The 15,005-nt window shown below is 40.5% G+C and overlaps 1 protein-coding gene across 1 annotated transcript in view; it reads left to right on the top strand.

Moving 5' to 3' along the window:
- The window catches only part of MYCBP2 (MYC binding protein 2), a gene marked incomplete in the record, with an annotated part of 1,460,675 nt that extends 1,446,342 nt beyond the window's left edge, over window positions 1-14,333 (top strand). Inside the window, 2 exon segments of the mRNA XM_053707907.1 lie at window positions 12,183-12,348; window positions 13,270-14,333. Coding sequence (XP_053563882.1) covers window positions 12,183-12,348; window positions 13,270-13,385 — 282 coding nt within the window.
- Window positions 14,334-15,005: the final 672 nt, after the last annotated feature.

Below are 15,005 nucleotides of genomic sequence, written 5' to 3' on the forward strand. Positions count from 1 at the left end.
TGTGTATATCACTAGGATTAATGCTAAGAGCTTGTCTTTGTCCTTTCTAGAGAGGCCTTATGGTAAAAATCATGATCTGCTGATGCAGTCTCTAAGTCTTAACTATTGAATATTTATTTTCAAAGAAAGAAACTGTAGATTCTATTTCCACCGTTACTGGTGGGAAGGGAGCTTTTCTTCCCCAAAATAAAGAAATCTGGAGGTAAATTTAAGGCTTCTAAATTGTTTTCGTTACTTTCGTCAGAATAAGGAGCAAAAGTCTGATTCCTCCACAGCTAAGCAAGGTTCATCTGGTTGGAAAACAAGCTCTAATTGTAACAGGCTTAAGCAGGCCAAAAAATCTACTCCTGCTCCGAAGTCCACATGAAGGTGTGGCCTCCAATCCAGATTTTCTGGCAGGGGGCAGGTTAAGTCTCTTTCATGAGGCATATTTTCAGTATCTTTCAGATTCTTGGACTCTGAATATAATTTCCTTGCATAAGGAAGGGCGAGTCCACACATTCATTCCTTACTGTTGGGAAATACAACACCTGGCCACCAGAAGGAGGCAAAGACACCCCAGCCAAAGGCTAAAATATCGCTCCCACTTCCCCTATCCCCCAGTCATTCTTTGCATTTCATCACTATTGGAGGTGGCAGAGAAGTGTCAGAAGATTTGGATTGTCCTGTATGGGTATGTTCCTTTCGAGAAAGGACTGGAGTTTTAAGTAATTCTATCAACCTCTCAGTGAGAGTATTGATGAAAGCTAGAGTCTGGAGATGCAGGGAAAGTTTGCTTGGACTCTGAATATAATTTCTGAAGGTTATTTGATTTGGTTTTAGGGTACGACCTCCCAGAGGAAGGTTGCTTTTTGTGAAATAGCAAAGGTGTGGGTTGGAGTATTACTATTCTGTAATGGACCGAGACTCTGCCTCCTTAATAAATACAAATTATCCCAAAATTTAATTTGTGGATACAAATACTTTAAAGAACATAACATTTGTCAAAGGTTCCAAAGAATTCTTCAGTCCTGGCTCTGGAATCCATGGGTGTGATAGTTCCTGTTCCTCTGCTGTAACAGGGAAAAGGGATTTTATTCAAATTTCTGTGTTCTCAAACTGTTTTGGATCTAAATGGAGACTATCCGGTCTATTCTGCCTTTTACTCAGCAAGGGCAGTTTATGTCCACAATAGATTTAAAGGATGCTTACCTCCATATTCCGATTCACAAAGATCACTTGCTTTTCTAGACTAGCATTTTCATTATTTTTTTCTCTACCGTTTGGTCTGGCTACAGTTCCAAGGATCTTTACAAAAGTTCTGGGGGATTCTTTTGTCTGTCATCAGAGGTAAGGGAATAACTCTGTTTCCTTACCTGGATGATATCTTAGTGCAAGGTCCATCTTTACATTTAGCAGAATCTCACACCAAAAGACTGTTGTTGTTTCTTTGTCAACCTGGTAGGAGGATCAATTTGCTAAAGAGTTCTTTAGTTCCTCATACAAAGGTTAATTTTCTGGGATTTCAGATAGAGAAAGTCTCATGGAGACTAAATCTAACAGATCAAAGAAGAAAAATCCTCAGTCTCTCCAGTTTCTCACTGTTGCTCTTTGTATGGAGGTTCTAGGTTTTATGATGCTATTCTGTTTGCTCATTTTCATATGAGACCATTACAGCTTTGTATGCTTCAACAGTGGTGCAGGGATCATACTCTGTTATCTCAGAATATTTTTCTAGATTTCAAAGCGAGACAGTCTCTGTTTTGGTAGCTTAATTACCAGCTTTTTTTCCAGGGGGCTTCTTTTGCTCACCCTTTTTGTGTATGTGATTACTATAGATGCAAGTCTTTCAGGATGGGGGGAGCTGTTAGGGTGTATCTGACAGTGCAGGGAGTTTGGGCTCATTGGGAGGCAATGTTGCCTATAATCATCTCAGAACTCTTCAAGCTTGGCCCTTACTGAGAGGAGGATCTTTTCTCTGGTTCCAGTCAACCATCAATGGGGACTCCGCAGTCCTTTAGCCATGATGGAAGTTTTTTTTAATTCTCTCTTGGGTAGAGGCCAATTGCTGTCTAATTTCAGCAGTCCACATACCAGGAGGGTTCATTTGGGAAGCAGATTTTCTCAGTCGTCATCCAGGGGAATGGTCTCTTCATCTGGATGTCTTCAAACAGATTGTAGATCTGATGGCCTCTTGGCTGAACAAGAAACTTTTCAGGTACTTTGCAAGGTCAATAGCTCCATGGTCCTTTCAACTGACCTGAGGGTTTCCTCCTACTGTTACTTCTTCCCAGAGTTGTTTCCAAGATCAGACAGGAGAATTCATCAGTGATTCTAATTGCTCTTGCTTAGTCTCGCAGAGTTTGATTTTTCAGATCTGATTCAGGTGTCCAGTTGTCCTCTCTGGCCTCTTCCTCTACGACCAGACCTGTCTCAAGGTCCATTTTTCTATAAGGATCTGATATCTCTAAACTTGATGGCATGGAGATTGAACAGTTAGTTCTTAGGCATAGGGGTTTCTCTGAGTCTGTAATTGAAACTCTGATTAAGGCACAAAAACCAGTTACTAGGAACATTTATTATAAAGTTTGGAAATTTCTTTATGTTTGAGTTTTACTTTTTGGTTCTAAGCGAGGTCAGAAAGCTTGTGCTGTATCCTTGGCTTCTGAGTTAAATATTTTGATTTGTGAACCTTACTTGAAGGCGGCTCAGATCCCTCCTAATCAGATTACTGCTCACTCTACTAGATCAGTTGCTACTTCTTTGGCTTTCAAGAATGACGCTTCTGTTGACAAAATTTGCAAGGCAGCTACTTAGTGTTCTTTGCATACTTTCACTGAATCCTACCATTTTCAGGTTTTCACTGAGTCATCATTTGGTAGTAAGGTCCTTCAGGCTGTTGTTTCTGTGTAATTTTGCCTGTTGTTTTGAAGTGCATGAAAAAAATATATATACAGTATGTAAGCATCTTGTATTTAGTTTCCTTTTTTTTATCCTACCCTATCTTTACCTTAATATAAGGAGTCCATGGCATCATTCCTTACTGTTGGGAAATACTGAACCTGGCCTCCAGGAAGAGGCAAAGACACCCCAGCCAAAGGCTTAAAAATCTCTCCCACTTCCCCCATCCCCCAGTCATTCTTTGCCTTTCATCACAGGAGGATGGCAGAGAAGTGTCAAAAGATTTTGGAGTAGTTCCTTAGGAAGGGTATCTGCCCTTCGATATGGGACTGGAGTTTTAAGTAGTCTTGTCAGCCTCTCAGTGAGAGCATTGACGAAAGTTAGAGTCTGGAGATGCAGGGAGAGTCTTTCTGCGAACCCATCCAGACTGCCTGCTAACAGCTCCTAAGCAATCAGTGTTGACAAGTTTCACTGCCTGCTTGTTTTTTCACTCAAGTCCATGTCAGGAGCGATGCTACAAGACTGTCACACTTGAGAGGCTGTGATTCTGTTCCACAGCATGGATTCTGGTAAGATAGTTTCAGTTTTTACATATGTTGAAAACGCTAGAAGACATGATCACAGTGTGGCTCCTTTTATCTTAATAGAATCATGGGTTAATATCTTCTGAGGGGGATTATTGAACAGTGGGGATTAATCAAATGTGATACTTTGATTTTATGCTGCTTTAAGTGTGAGAACGCACAGGCTGGAACGCACAGGTTTTTACTTTCACTTTGAGTGCTGCGCAGCTTGTAGTTTGGCGTGCTTTTTCTCATAGAAGGGGCGGTCCTGCCTTGTGCACCATGTGACCAGGAGTGGTCTCGCTTTCATTTCTTCTTTCCAGACCGAGCTGGCTGTCGTAGAAGACGCTATTTCTTTCATGTAATTGGCAAGAGTCCATGAGCTAGTGACATATGGGATATATAATCCTACCAGGAGGGGCAAAGTTTCCCAAACCTCAAAATGCCTATAAATACACCCCTCACCACACCCACAATTCAGTTTTACAAACTTTGCCTCCTATGGAGGTGGTGAAGTAAGTTTGTGCTAGATTTCTACGTTGATATGCGCTTCTCAGCATTTTGAAGCCCGATTTCTCTGAGTACAGTGAATGTCAGAGGGATGTGAAGGGAGTATCACCTTTTGAATGCAACGGTTTTCCTCACGGGAGATCTATTTCATAGGTTCTCTGTTATCGGTCGTAGAGATTCATCTCCTACCTCCCTTTTCAGATCGACGATATACTCTCATATTCCATTACCTCTACTGATAACCGTTTCAGTACTGGTTTTGCTATCTGCTATATGTGGATGGATGTCTTTCGGTAAGTATGTTTTCATTACTTAAGACACTCTCAGCTATGGTTTGGCACTTTATGTATTTATATAAAGTTCTAAATATATGTATTGTACTTATATTTGCCATGATTCAGGTTTCAGTATATTTCCTTTTGCAGACTGTCAGTTTCATATCTGGGAAATGCATTTTTTAGGAAAATTTATTTCTTACCTGGGGTATAGTCATTTTTCAATTGACTGTCATTTTAAATTTGCGGGCAGAATTAGGCTCGCGAGGGCGCAAAATGCCACACTATATTGCGTCATTTTTGGCGCAAGATTTTTTGGCGCAAAGTTACGTTCGATGACGCAAATTCGTCATTTCCAGCGTCTTTGTCGGCGCCCAGTCCTTTCACAAGGTTGTGTCTTCAATTACGCGAGTGTGTCATTTCCAGATGTTGTTAGCGCCAAAAGAAATTCTCTGTTTGTTTGTGCGTCATACTTGGCACCAAATATTTTCATTATTTTAAACCCCATTCATATATGCCTCTTGCCTTTTTTTCTCTATCAGAGGGCTATGCTGTTTGCATTTTTTTCCCATTCCTCAAACGGCCATATAGGGAAATTGATAATTTTGCTTTATTTGTTGTTTTTTCTCTTACATTTGCAAGATATCTCAATCTGATCCTGTCTCAGAAATCACTGTTGGAATCCTGCTGACTGATAACAGTTCTACCAAAGCTAAGTACATCTCCAGCTGTGGTTTGTAATAAGTTGTCATGATAAACTTTTACATGCAGAGAATGTGTCCATCAGTAATAGTACATTGCCTGTTGCTGTTCTTTTAACATCTAATGTACAAGATATACCTGTGAATTTAAAAGAATTTATTGCTGATTCTATTCAGAAGGCTTTGTCTGCCATCCCGCCTTCTAATAAATGTAAATGAGTGTCCCAGCCATTGGGAATATAAAGGTGCCGTTTTTGAGAAATGATAGTTTATTTTCTGTGTCCTGCTGTCATTAGCTTAAGCTATGGAGGTTTCTGATATTTTAGAGGGTACTCCCTCTATTCCAAATAGTAATACCTGTTTATATTGTGAGGAGGCTTTGGTATGTCCACCCTCTCAATTATGTTCCACATGCCTTGACAACGTTATTCGGTCAAAGAAGGTTAACCCTTTTAGCACCACTGAGCCGTCAACCTCTGAGGACTCGCCGTTCCGTAAGGTGTGCATACCCTACATTCATCTCCTCCTACACACGCAGCTTCCCATAGCACGCTTAATCCTCCATCTGGAAGGGGGCCTTTTACCACCAGATTTTACCGCGCAGTTACAAGCGACGGTGTCTGAGGCCCTCAGTGCTTTATCTCGTCCTGCTAAACGCAAACGAAAAGGTGAAACATAGCTCTCCTGCCCCGGGGTCATCATGTAATTTATTGGATTTAACTGCTCTGTTTCAGTTATCCAAGGATGAGTTGCACTCTGAGGCTTCAGAGGATGAACTTTCTGGGACGGAGTCTGCTGCCTCTAAGCCTCATGCTGCGGAGGAACCAGCCTTTAGATTTAAGATTGAACACTTACGTTTTCTTCTAAAGGAAGTCCTGTCTACATTAGAGGTTTCAGAGGTCAAGCTGCCTGATGAACCTTTGATTCCTAAATTAGACAGAGTTTACGAGGACAGGGTAGTAGTGCCTTTAACATTTCCTGTGCCTGTAAAGATCGCAAACATTATTGAGAACGAATGGGACAGAATTGGATCTTCCTTTTCCCCTTCGACTTCCTTTAAAAAATTATTCTCGGTCCCGGACTTGGAGTTGTGGGGTTCCATCCCTAAGGTGGATGGCGCTATCTCCACACTTGCCAAACTCACTACTATCCAGCTTGAGCATAGCTTGTCATTCAGAGAGCCGATGGATAAAAAGATGGAAACTCTTCTAAGAAAGATGTTTCAACATATGGGATATTTGTTTCAACCGGCAACGTCTGCTGCCGCGGTTGCTGGAGCAGCTACCTACTGTTGCGACTCCTTATCGGAATTAATCGAGGTGGAGGGTCCCCTCAACATTATCCAGGAAAGAATTAAGGCCTTGAGAATTGCTATATATTTTGGCTGTGATGCAAACATGCAGATTATTTGACTAAATGCTAAGGCTTCTGGCTTTTCGGTTCAGGCCCGCCGGGTGCTCTGGCTGAAGTCCTGGTCTGCGAATATGACTTCTAAGTCCAGACTTCTTTCCCTCCCCTTTAAAGGAAAGATTTTATTTGGTCCAGGCCTGGACTCCATCATCTCTATGGTTACAGGGAGCCAGGGTGCCTTCCTACTGCAAGATAAAAAGAGCAAGTCTAAGGGACACGTTTCTAATTTTCATTTCTTTCGTGCTGATAAATACATCCCAACGACGGCAGTTCTCCGCTAAGCCTGAGCAGACCAAGATTACTTGGAAGCCGGCTCAGTCCTGGAATAAGTCCAAACAGAGCAAGAAACCCGCAGAGACTAAATCGGCATGAAGGGGCAGCCCCTGATCTGGCTCTGCATCATGTAGGGTGCAGACTGTCGCTCTTTTCAGACGCTTGGTTCAGGGACGTGCAGGATTCATGGGTCCTGGAGGTCATAGCTCAGGGATACAAGATAGGATTCAAGTCCCATACACCCAAGGGCAGATTTCTCCTCTCAATCCTGTCTTCCAGACCAGAAAAGAGGGAAGCCATTCTGGGGTGTGTGCGGGATCTGTCCTCCTTAGGGGTCATTGTCCCGATACCTATCGCAGAAAGAGGTTTGGGATACTTTTCAAACCTTTTCGTGTTCCCAAAGGAGGAGGGAACTTTCCGCCCGATTCTAGACCTAAAGTGCTTAAACAAATTTCTAAATACCCCCTCGTTCAAGATGGAAATAAGGTCCATCCTTCCTTCCCTTAGTTCAGGAAGGACAGTTCATGACCACTATAGATCTGAAGGATGCGTACTTTCACGTTCTAATCCACTAGGATCACTTCCAGTTCCAAAGGTTTGCTTTCCTGGACCAGCACTTCCAGTTCATCGCACTTCCGTCTGGTCTAGCTACTGCTCCAAGGATTTTTACGAAGGTTCTAGGGGCTCTTCTAGCCGTTGCCAGAACCTTGGGTTTAGCAGTAGCTCCCTACTTGGATGATATTCTGGTTCAAGCACCATCTTTTCGTCTGGTGGAGGTCCATTCAGAATCTCTTCTCTTTCTTCTTCGTTCTCATGGATGGAAGATAAACCTAGAAAAGAGTTCTCTTATACCAAGCACCAGGGTGGCATTCCTGGGTACTATAATAGACTCCATAGACATGAAAATAAAACAGACCAGAGACGTTGCAAGCTAGCTTTGGCATGTCTTGCCCTCCGGACCTCCTTAAGGCCCTCTGTGACTCAGTGAAATGAAGATGATTAGTCTCATGGTGTCCAGCATGGACATCATTCCCTTTGCCAGGTTATGTCTCAAACCGTTGCAACTGTGCATGCTGAGGCAGTGGAACGGCTATCGTTCGGATCTGTCTCAAAAGATTTCTCTGGACAACCGGTCGAGAGAATCACTCTCTTGGTGGCTCTGTTCAGATCATCTGTCCCGAGGGACATCCTTCTTAAGATCATCCTGGGAGATTGTGACTACGGACGCAAGCCTATCAGGATGGGGAGCTGTTTTGGGTGCCATGAAGGCACAGTGCCTGTGAACTTTGGGCAATCTTCAATACTCTGAAGGCTTGGCCCCTTCTGGGTTCCTCACAGTTTATCAGATTCCAATCGGACAATATAACCTCGGTGGCTTATATCAACCATCAGGGTGGAACGAGAAGCTCCCTAGCAATGAGGGAAGTATCTCAGATTCTGGAATGGGAGAGGCCCACAGCTGTTCGCTATCAGCGATCCACATTCCGGGTGTGGACAACTGGGAAGCAGATTTTCTCAGCAGACAACCCTTTCATCCAGGGGAATGGTCTCTCCATCCCGAAGTGTTTGCGGAGATATGCAACAGGTGGGGTACACCAGAGATAGGTCTCATGGCATCCTGTCTCAATACCAAGCTACCCAGATATGGGTCGGGGTCCAGGGATCCTCAGGTGAAGCTAATAGATGCATTAGCAGTGCCTTGGAGGTTCAGTCTAATTTACCTTTTCCCGCCGTTACCACTCCTTCCTCGTGTAGTGGCCCGCATCAAGCAGGAGCAGGCATCAGTAATACTGATTGCTCCATCATGGCCGCGAAGGATGTGGTTTGCGGATCTGGTGGGGATGTCATCATCTCCTCCATGGAAGTTACCTTGTCGCAGGGATCTGCTGGAACAAGGTCCTCGTCGCATCTATCATAAGGTGTGGAGAGCCTACTTATTCTGGTGTGAAGAGCGTTATTTTCCTGGCATAAAGTTAAGGTTGCCAGGATCCTATCATTTCTCCAGGACGGACTGGAGAAGGGCCTTTCTGCCAGTTCCATGAGGGGACAGATTTCGACCCTGTCTGTTTTACTGCACAAGAGGCTCTCTGAGCTTCCAGATGTGTACAGTCCTTTGTTAAGGCTCTGACTAGGATCAGACCTGTGTTTAGATCTAAGGCTCCTGGTTGGAGTCTAAATCTTGTTTTTAAGGTTTTGCAACGGGCTCCATTTGAGCCTATGCATGAAGTTGACATTAAATTGTTGTCCTGGAAGGTTCTTTTTCTACTGGCTATTGCTTCTGCGCGCATGGTATCTGAGATTGCTGCCTTGCAATGTGAGCCTCCTTATCTGGTGTTCCATTCTGATAAGGCTGTCCTACGTACTAAGTTAGGTTTTCTTCCTAAGGTCGTGTCAGACCGCAACATCAATCAAGAGGTTGTGGTCCCTTCCTTGTGTCCCAATCCTCCTCCTTCGAAGGAACGTTTGCTTCATAATTTGGATATGGTTCGCGCCTTGAAGTTTTATCTTCAGGCTACTAAGGATTTTAGACAAACTTCTTCCTTGTTTGTTGTCTATTCCAGGAAGCGTAAGGGTCAGAAGGTCTCTTCAACTTCCTTATCTTTTTGGTTAAGAAGTGTTATCCGCTTTGCTTATGAGACAGCAGGACATAAACCTCCTCAGAGGATTACGGCTCATTCTACTTGAGCAGTGGCTTCCTCTTGGGCCTTTAAGAATGAGGCCTCTAAGGATCAGATTTGTAAGGCGACTACCTGTTCCTCCTTACATACTTTTTTCAAAATTTTACAAGTTTTATGTTTTTGCTACGGCTGAAGCAGCTTTCAGGAGAGAGGTTTGGCAGGCTGTGGTGCCCTCAGATTAGAGTTTGCCTCTTTTTTTGTCCCTCCCGTTATCATTCAGTGCCCTCTAGAGCTTGGGTATAGTTTTCCCAACAGTAAGGAATGATGCTGTAGACTCTCCTTATATTAAGAAGGAAAACTTAAATTATGCTTACTAGATCATTTCATTTCCTTCTATATAAGGAGAGTCCACAGCCCCCGCCCGTGTTCTCCGATGGGTGGCCCTCTAAATTATATTTTTTTTCTGGCCCCATTTACACCTTGATATTTCTCCTACTGTTCCTTGTTCCCTCGGCAGAATGACTGGGGGATGGGGGAAGTGGGAGAGGTATTTAAGCCTTTGGCTGGGGTGTCTTTGCCTCCTCCTGGTGGCCAGGTTCAGTATTTCCCTACAGTAAGGAATGATGCTGTGGACTCTCCTTATACAGAAGGAAATGAAATTATCTGGTAAGCATAATTTAAGTTTTTATTACTTGTGGAATCTTCACAGCTTTGGTATTGGTTCCAAGGAGTAATGCATATTGGACTCTTACCACCTTTATGAAAGAAAACATAATTTTATGCTTACCTGATAAATTAGTTTCATTCATGGTGGTAAGAGTCCATGAGACCACACCCTGTGTTTTTTGTGGGGGTGATTTATGATATGGTACATGTTTTTTTTCCTGGCTCCTATATTTTTTGCTTGGCTATACATCAAACTAACTACTATAGAGGTGGGAGAGGTTATATAGAGCTCTTGGGGTTTGTGAAACTTTGCCGCTGTTCTGGTAAGAGGCAAAACTTTTGAAAAGAGCGAACCATGTCACTTCCTGTGACGTTACACTTTTGGCCCTAATGTGCATGCATGCCAGCGTCATCACATACCTGGCCGCATACGTCACTGGTAAACTATTTAGACCTGTGAAATTCAAAAACCCTTTCTATAGCGCATGCGTGGGATTTTGTATCACAAATGGGGGGGTTTATGGAAAGTTACCAGAACACCGCCTCCTAGTGGCAGGGAAGGTAAAATTTATCAGGTAAGCATAAATTTTGTTTATTACAAGACAATTGACTCATACTTTGCTAGTTTTAAAGCAATATCAATTGACTAAAATGAATGGGGTTATTATAATTTAAAAATAGAATCTAAAGAATAATCCACTGTATTCAGAATTTAATTGTAGAGGACACGCTTTTAAAAATGCTTTGGAAGCTACTTATCCTCTGATATAGTGGTCAAAAAAATATATACCTGCTTCTAACATATTTTAGTGATAGGGGCACAGGAGGAACAAAGGAAATATGTAAAAAAAAAATGTTTCAGAAATTTCGGAAAGGTAAAGTATTTAGATTTAATAAGCATTAAGCCAGTTGACAAGACAAAGCTAGTAGTAGAGAGTTTCAGTATGTCTGGAAATGACACAGATCGGTATATAATATAACACACAGAAGCACTAAGAAGTATATAACTATTTAAAAGTAAATTCACATCACCACACAGATAAAAATAAGAGGTTGAGAAGTAGAAAAATGTTTGAAAGGTAAAGTTTTAGATTTATAAATGTAAGACAGTTACCACACAAAGCTGAGATTGGTCAGGAAAATAAGGATAGAAAATATTAAGGGTGGTAGTTTGAGTACATCTGAAAATTATACACTAGGTAGCTAGAATTATATAATTTACAGAATCACTAATTATTATATAACTGATTCTAACAATCCCACAAAAAGCAATTGCTTAAAGGTTTATAAAAGTAAATGCACAATACACGGATTGAATACTATAATGCAGTGTTAAAGGGACAGTCTACACCAGAATTTTTATTGTTTTAAAAGATAGATAATCCCTTTATTACCCATTTCCCAGTTTTGCATAACCAACACAGTTATAATAATATACTTTCAACCTCTGTGATTATCTTGTATCTAAGCCTCTGCAAACTGCCCCTTTTTCAGTTCTTTTGACAGACTTGCAGTCTAGCCAATCAGTGCCTGCTCCCAGATAACTTCTCGTGCACGAGCACAGTGTTATCTATATGAAATACGTGAACTAACACCCTCTAGTGGTGAAAAACTGTTAAAATGCAATCTGAAAGAGGTGGGCTTCAAGGTCTAAGAAATTAGCATATGAACCTCCTAGGTTAAGCTTTCAACTAAGAATACCAAGCCACAAAGCGAAATTGGTGATAAAAGTAAACTGGAAAATTGTTTAAAATTACATGCTCTATCTGAATCATGAAAGTTTATTTTGGCCTAGACTGTCCCTTTAAGCTTTGACTCAATGTCTTTTTAAGCAATGTCCTCCTATAATTGTAACGTTCCTGTGCACTCTAAAGCAAATGGCTCCAAACATATTCTTATCTTGGTATCCCTCTAATTATGGCAGCTGCCATTTTGGAACTAAAGTTTCTCTGTAGATATCAGAAGGATAGTTACTGCACATGTGCAAACAGGTCCACACTGGAATACAGTGAAATCTAGAGTTTAACATGGTGAGAGGGAGGTTGGGAGCAACATCAATAATACTATGCTTAAAAATGTGTTTAATGTCCCTTTAGGAACACACATCTTTTTACTTAGCAGCAAAAAAGAGTGGGGAATTTGGGGGTTCATGGGCACTGTGATTATTACAGTTTCTTAGTTTGGTCCATTCCCTCCATTGCTGTAAAATAATATTTACAAGACATGCTGAATGGTATATATGGTGTTTATTTATAAAAGTTAACGTTTTCTCCCTTTGTCTAACAGATGTGTCCTAAGCATGGTACGGATTTCTTAGAATACAAATGTCGCTACTGTTGCTCTGTAGCCGTCTTTTTCTGCTTTGGCACCACACATTTTTGCAATGCTTGCCACGATGACTTTCAGAGAATGACCAGCATACCTAAAGAAGAGCTTCCACATTGCCCAGCAGGTTAGTAAAATAACAAGTACCGTTATTACATTTTCTTTTTACTGTGGTGGCCACTTATTGTGATTTAAAAGCATATCCTTTTGATTAAAGGGTTATGAAACAAAAAAAAATATTTTGTGATTCAGACACAGCATACAATTTTAAACATTTACTTCTATTATCAAATTTGCTTTGTTCCCATGGTATTCTTTGTTGAGAAGATACCCAGGTAGGTGTTTGGAGCACCACATGACAGGAAATAGTGCTGCCATCTAGTGCTCTTGAATATGGATAATAATTTTGTCATGTGCTCACTCCTGCGCTTATGTAACTGTTTTTCAATAAAAGATACCAAAAGAACTGAAAAATATGATAATCGACGCAAATTAGAAATTAGAAAGTTGTTTAAAATGGCATGCTCTGTCTGAATCATAAAATAAAACTTGGGTTGCATGTCCCTTTTAACCTTGGGTATTAAATAGGGCTAATACAATGCCTGAGAATTTGTTATAATACATTTGTGTCACAGGAAATACATAAACTGATATTCCAAGGCAGTTTTGCATAATATATTATCACTCAACCGAACCCATATCTGCACGGATGCTTTTAATTCATTTCAGATGAATAAATACTTTCATGAGTCATAAATAGAATATTTCATTTTGAAACGTAAGAATTTGAAAGATTTCTTTATTTTATTATCCATCCAACTACATATTGTGGCATAACCTTGAAATGGGCAATTAAGAGACATCTTAACTGAAATTACCACTGTAAGTGGAAAAATATTTAAATGGACTATTAGTGTATTATATATAAACTACTTGGCCAACATTCTTTATCACGGATGAGCATCTAAATTGAGTTGCTTGTGCGCTTTGTACATGCCAGTTAGCAGTTAGGGGATCCACTCTTGATTACCTTTGTTTTGCTTTACAGGTCCAAAAGGCAAACAACTTGAAGGAACAGAGTGTCCTCTTCATGTGGTCCACCCTCCAACAGGAGAAGAGTTTGCTTTGGGCTGTGGAGTGTGTAGAAATGCTCATACTTTTTAAGAGCAAATATTCATGTTCCAATTTTATTTCTCCATTTCTGTGAAATTTGAGACAGGCTGTTCTAGTCTGTTGCTCAGCAGTGCCAGGCAGGTTCTGGACGACAGCCTCCGGTCAGGATGGGACCACTTGAAAGAGTCTGTGAAATAAAAAGGTTAAACAGGTAGAAGACACAAGAAACAACTGTGTATTCACAATCCTTGCTTTTAGAAACCAATATTAAGTGTTCTTGTTCCTTAAACAAAATATCTATAAGGTGCTTGCATGTGGTCACGTATAGGACCGTCCACAAAGCACATAACAGCTTGGATACACAGAAAGGAGAGATCCCCGTGCCCAGGAAATACATATGATCAGAAGAAAAGTCACCAGAAAGATATATATATAAAAAAATGTTTTTTTTGGAAGCCATGTATAAATGCAAGTGCATCTTGTGGAGAAGGATGGGAATATACTTGTTTATATTTAAGTGCTTCAGTGCGGCAAGGGTCTGCACCTTATCTGGCACTGATAGTGAAAGACATTGTGTTTGGAGGACGACATATAAGTGTATCAAGGCATAAAAGTTGTAACAAATGTTGTATATAATACATAAAGCTATGAATGTTGGTCCAGTATAAAATTTATTAAATTACAGCAGCTGTTTCATTTAAACTTCTGGGTTATGTTTGAGCCTGAAATTTTAATGAAGTGCAATACTGAGTGTGCCTCATATCTTTGCAGCTGTAATCTTTATGGAATGTACACGTTAATAAAGCCACTGTACATTTTTATACAGTGACAGTCTGGTGAATGTTTAGGATCTTATTTAAGAGGAATGGCTTTAAACAAACATAATAAAGAAATAAATAATGTTATTTGTCAGGTCTTAATGGATTGGTGTTGATCCATGGCTTTCACAAAGGTATTTTTAATATGTAATCAAAGTTCATATTAAACTTTTGTTCCCCATTTAGCTTGTACATGTGTTTTAACTAAACATATTGGTTTTCGAGATTGCTTCGTCTCCAACATTACATTTTTATTTAATATTACTCTTTGTTTTTGTTACATTACAAATATACATACAAAGCAATCAAGCTCGTGTTGCCCTTTTTAGATAATCATGTGAAAAAAAAAGAATATGTAGACCAGAAAGTTGTGATTATTAAAAACAAAGAAGCTCTCAAAATGTACTGCAGATAAAGGGTAGTACAGTGTTAGCCTGTGTATTAAAAATAAAAAAAAAATAAAAACTTTTGTAATGAAATAACAAAAGCTATGTACAGGTGATACCTTTTTAATAGCTAACAGGGTATAGAATTGCAAGCTTTCAGGACACTGAGGTCCCCTCGTCGGGCATTCTGATGTACAAATGAAGCTTAGTCATATTTATATACAGGGTAAGGTATGTGCATTTAAGTGTTGGAGTTGTATGGTCAGAGCTTTGGGAAAGGTTACACAGGGATGTGTGAAGATGTTTTATTCCTATCTGCAACAAAACAAAAAAGCTACATAAACTCAGAATGAAAGCAGGACTGTATTCATTCCTAAACAACAGAACATAACACCCCAAAATATAGTGAACTAAACTGTGTGGTAAACCTCTCAAACTACACACTGCCCAAAGGAAGAGGAATGCAG

Source organism: Bombina bombina, chromosome 3 (genome assembly GCF_027579735.1).
Source record: "Bombina bombina isolate aBomBom1 chromosome 3, aBomBom1.pri, whole genome shotgun sequence".
NCBI classification, from domain to species: Eukaryota; Metazoa; Chordata; class Amphibia; order Anura; family Bombinatoridae; genus Bombina; species Bombina bombina.